This window comes from Podospora anserina, chromosome 1 (assembly GCF_000226545.1).
Source record: "Podospora anserina S mat+ genomic DNA chromosome 1, supercontig 5".
NCBI lineage: Eukaryota > Fungi > Ascomycota > Sordariomycetes > Sordariales > Podosporaceae > Podospora > Podospora anserina.
In genome coordinates, this window is record NW_001914829.1 from 322,819 (window position 1) to 328,216 (window position 5,398).

A 5,398-nucleotide genomic window follows, 5' to 3' on the forward strand; every position below is an offset into this window, starting at 1 on the left:
CCTCCGACCTAGTCAAAACATACCTTTTCCATTGGATCAGATATATGGGGACTTTCTCGACACGCCGGCAGGAATCCCCACCCAACAATGTCACACAAGGGTCTCAGAGATCGGTTCCTCACTTTCTTTCCTACCCACTCAGTCCCCGGCAGTGCCTCGTGGTCACTCTTTGTGGGAATTTGCTCGGACTAACCAATGGACCACCCGGGCCTGTAACTCCTCCAAAACAGAACCCCGAGAGTTCTCCCCAACCGGATGCCGTCCCGTCTAGTTTCCATATTGCCATCCACATGACTCAGCCGCATGTGGCATCGAACGCACAATACGACGCGGATAAGGTGGGAGAGGGGGCTGTTCAGCAAACCCTTTCTGCCCCTTGCCAAGGAAGAGAGACAAGAGAAAGACACGAACAGTATGGCATCTTTGCACTTGTGCCACGCCCTCACTGTCACCAGCTTGTCTCGTTGTAAAAGGTCGAGTGACCATGATTCCACACACCACCACCACCACCACCACCACCACCACCAAGCATCACAACCGGCGGCAGCTCACTTACAGACACGTTGCTGGCCGTTTTCTAGACCGGATCCACTCGCCCAAGGCACGTCTTGGAGGGAGAATAGAACCTGGGAGACTACTACGACAATGTACAACGGTATACGTATATACCTAGACACGTATACTTTACACGACCGCAAGGCCCAACCCAACTACGGTACTCGCCTATTCTCATACACCTTTTCCTTGGGTATGATAGGTAGCTGATCACCCATCAGCCGCACCTCAACAATTGGAGAAGGAAAGACATACGATCTAACCAGTTTCCAGTTTTTGGTAGGCGTTCTCTTGGGCCTTCCTTCCTCCCCCCCCCCCAACACACACGCACACCCACAACTGGACGATGGCCACCTGCGAGCCAAGACAAAGCTCGTACAAAAATACAACATCAAAAGTTCAATTGGAGATTCTCATTGGGGCACGCAAAAAAAAAAAAAAAAAAGACCCGGATGGGAGGGCCGGACGGGGGCTGGGGGCCCAATGAGAAATTGGAAACAACGAGGGAGAGCTTATGAAAGATTTCCATATTTTATTACAACCCGGAAAAATAAGGCCGAGCGAATGAGGTTGTAAAATGGGCAAGGTGGTACAAGGCACAGACAGAGGGGTGGGGGTTTAGACAAAACAAAAACGGCCGAAAAGATATCTTTTCTTATGCATGCTGGGGAATTGCGGATGGGATGGGGGTAGGGGGGAGGATAGGCAACGCGTGGTGGTTTGGTAGCAGATGCGAGGGGATGACGAAGCAAAGTGACGGGAGAGATGGGTGTGAGAGATGGGATGAACCAGACAGAACCAAGAACTTGTTTGACGCACGTCGGGATCAAAATCTCTCTCTCAAACTACCTTGTAGGGCTGAATAGAAAGATGAGACCTGGTGAGTGGAGTGGTTCCACAGAATGGAAGTGTGGAACAGGGAAGAGGGAAAGCATCAGCGCTAAGCCGTGTGGGGATTAGAAGATGGTTGATGACTTCGTAGAAGGGCAGTTGGATCACAAGATGTTTGGGGATGGGAGTCGATTCGATCGGGCGAGAGGAACGGGGGGATGTGATGGGATTACAAAGACTTACGATCGTGGGCTATTACTAGAGTATCAGAAAATGGATGCGGTCATCGTAGCATTCATTCTGAGAGGGAAAAACGTCGGGGAGCGAGCTGTGCGATGGTTGAACGAGAGAGTTGGAAGTTGGATGGAAATTCCATTTGAGTTTAGCGTTCCCGAACGCCACTTGGTTGTCGGCCGCCAGTGGACACAATGGACAGCAGCCTCGCCTTAGTGCAAAAACATGGCTGTCTACGCCTCTCCTAATTGCATTAGCCCAGTAGCACACTTACACAGCACGAACAAAGTGCGGGGGCATCTCCCCCCATCTCCAGCTCCTCCTCACCACTCGTCAATTCCCGTCATTTTGCCCGGCTCTTCGTGGTGCGCGAACTACTCCCCACACAGAGCAGCCCGAAACACTCGTCCGCAACACCCAAAGAAGCACTTTCCATTGCGGCCCTGTCTGGCGGTGAGGAAGAAAGCCGTCGTACGCTCTCACGGCTCCCTCCTCCACGTTCCGGCTCGCCGAGTCTCCGCACAATACAACGGCTACGCCCTTTGGAAGCAGTCGCTTTCAACGGTTTGGCCCGGGGGGATGATGCGGCGTTTCTGGTCTTGTGTCCCCCCCCTCCCCCCCCCGCTCCCCCCCTGGCTTACGTGTTGGTTGGAGCTTCAGCTTGTCGCGCTCTTCCTGTTGGTCTTTAATCACCATTGAACGCCGCACGTCTACCTTCACACACCCGGCTCGCCATGGCCCCCTGGCCATTACCTAGCTGCTCCGAGTGAGAGCCACAACGGATGGAGGCGGGTTGGAATGGGTGTGGATGGTGGATTACCTGCGGTGTGGATTATGGTTTTGGGTTGCACTCACTCCATGTCACTAGACACCCCCATCTCCCACCTCGCCGCCCATCGCCCCGTCAGTCTGTCGGCTCTGGGGAACGTTCGTCTGCCATCACGTTCGTGAATCGGAAGGGGAGGGGGGGTGGTGAAGCCTCGCATGGGTGGGGGGAGGGGGTCACCGCTCGGACTCAACGGCGCCGTACACTACACACCTCTCAACCATCGAGAACAGCGGTAGGTACGTGATGGGAGTGCGCCATGCTTCCTTTTCTAGGTTGATCACACGAAAGCCCAGAGAAGTCTCTTGCTTGCTTGGTTCGTCAACATCCTTGCTCGAGCATGGATGATATTTAGTTCCGTTAGGTCCCGACTGCTCGGGTCGCCTTCTTTTGTTCGGCATGTTGATCTCAGCGCGCTGTTGCCAGAGCACAATCAGGCTGTGTGTGCCTTGGGGTGTGGTCTGCCTTGTCTTGCTGGCAGCTACAAGATTCACACCGGCCCGCCGCTTCTTTTTTGACTCTTGCCTACCCCGGGATTTTTGTTTCTCTGCCCTCCATCATCTGTCTTTGTGACCTTTGCAACTGGTTGCGGGGGTGGTGATCGATCCAACCTACAACGTTGTCGTCCGCTATTCTCATTTGTTGCCCCTTTCTTTTGTCATACTATATCGATACAACTTTCCTCCTTTTGCTCGTTGGGTGCTACCTGATACCACAGCCTTGCCTCACCATTTTCACGCCCTCGGCTCGGAGCTCGTCACCTTGCCTGCTTCCCCGCCGACAGCTTTCTCGATGTCCCGGCCGCAAAAACGCAAGCTCGCCTCCGGCGTGTCTGAGCCTAGGCCGAAGCGATTCTCGTGGCGAGGCAAGGGTCCAGTCCCTCGGCCTACCCCAAGCGAGGAGACCCAGGCGCTCTACGATATCTGGCAGCAGGCCGAGCGTGAAGTGAACCTAGCAGACCTGCGGAGGTTGAACGAGCCACCGACCTTTGTCGGCCATGACGAGTTTCTCCTCTCACCCTCGCAAGCAACTTCGAGATCTCGTTCCCCTTCCTGCGCCAGCACCACTCACTCGGTCACAAAGGCGATGAATGGTGTCGACCTCAACCAACAAGGATCGAAGTCCAAAAAGAAACGGGCCACGCGTACCAAACCGCTGAGCAAGCCTGCCAAGGCCAAAGCAGCGTTCATACGAAAGCTGGGAGCTTGTGAGGACTGCAGGAAACGACGTGTCGGGGTAAGATTGCTCCACCTTTGTCTGCGTCACTTGGGTTGCCTCTAACCTGGCCTTGCAGTGCACTCGCGAACACTGGGATCTTCATCTCTTCGAGGAAGCATGGAGGGTCAAATACGGACCGTTGCCCGACGAGGAGGATATCAAGCCTACTCCGCTACCCGAATTAGGCGTGGAATATTTCAAGACCGAGTTCCAACTCACCCGGATTCTAACCCCCGAGGTCGCCGCCGCACCACCGCCTCCAGACCCGAGCAACCGGTACCAGGCTCGGTTCAGTGAACTGGATGACCTTGCCGGTGTTGGAGGGCAGGTCGTCTCCGCTGCTGGCGCGCCGCTGGGACCGGTCGATGAGGAGATTGACATCGACAATATGCTGCAGACATTGCAGCATGAGGACCACGAGGAGCCGCCGCTCATCCCTGTCGAGTTTACCGACTTCTTTGACACCGACTTCGATCTGGACTTTGGCGGCGCTGACATTTTTCAACCAGCCCCCGAGACGAGCTTCAACCCCGAGCCCGCAGACGATAGCTGGCTTGGAGACACAGATTATCAGTGTGTGCCTGTAGGCAAACAGACCTACAACTTTGTCGGACAGCTGCAGTTTGAATGTCTCGGAGCCTCTGCCGCCGAGCATGACGGTGTGGAATTCCCTTGTGCGCAACGCTTCAACACGTTAGACTTGCTCATCGAGCACTTCTACAGCGCGCATTATGTTTTTGAGAATCACGAGGAGAGAGGAAGGTGCCTGAGCTGCTTGCTCGACTGGGATCTTACCAGCGCCGAGGAGTTAACCGAGCCTTGCAAGCAGTGTGGCCAGGACCGGCACGAGAAGTGGTACTGGGGATTCATCAGCAAGGGCACACCGCCGAGCTTGACTTCGGGGACCACGTCGGTGAGGGTTGCCAGTCAAGACGGATATGGCTACGGGATGCAGCAGGGAGGGTCGCCGTTTGGGAACCAGTCGACCGATCTCTACGGCCATGGCAGCGGGGGTGGGTATGACTTTGGTGGAGGATTCCTCTTTGGGGACTACGGGGACGGGCGCAATCAGTACTACAAGGCGGCCCAGCACCTGACGAAGCAGCCGTACAAACCCACGATCAACAGAGGCAGCAAAGCGATGCCGGCTTTTGGGTCTAATCCGGCTTCCTCTATCTTCGTTGGATTCTCCCTTCTTTCGGTCATCGCCACACGCCTGTATTTGGCCGTCGGAGCTCCCTATCAGCCAGCCTCTTCATTGACGGTGTCGAGCCTAAGTTGGTGGGCGGCTTTCGTCCCAGAGTTGTCGGTTGTTTGCATCGCTGCCGGGTTGGTAGCGATGTGGCTGTTTCGACATGTTGTTCAGTATCGGGAGGATTCGGTATGTCCTTGCCCTTCTTGTCTCTGGTTGGCGTGATGATTGCTAATGTAAATGACAGCTGTATGCTGCCCTGAGTATAGCCAGAGCGGAGGCTCTTGAGGGTTCCGTGAGAGCTGCAGTTGCTGCTTAAAAGACTTTGCGTGCGTTTTTCTTCTGTCTGGGCTTACACGGTAGATTACTATGACGCAAGTCAGAATTTTGGTTTTTGGTTTTTGGATACCTCTCCCACGCTTCTTGTGTTTCCTATCCCCTTCCTTTCCTTTACTCGACACATGGTGACTCGAGTGTCGGGTGGTGGTTTCGATACTTTCGGCCATTTCTTTTCTTCCTAATTCTCCTTGCAATGTTTCTTT

At 54.6% G+C, this 5,398-nt stretch overlaps 1 protein-coding gene across 1 annotated transcript; it reads left to right on the forward strand.

The window, feature by feature from the left end:
- Positions 1–3,238: 3,238 nt before the first annotated feature.
- Positions 3,239–5,175, forward strand: PODANS_1_21150 (uncharacterized protein; the record flags this gene model as incomplete). Its single annotated transcript, XM_001903039.1, has 3 exons — positions 3,239–3,682; positions 3,741–5,045; positions 5,104–5,175. 3 exons carry the CDS (start codon positions 3,239–3,241, stop codon positions 5,173–5,175), a joined length of 1,821 nt encoding a protein of 606 aa, XP_001903074.1.
- Between the last annotated feature and the right edge of the window lie 223 nt (positions 5,176–5,398).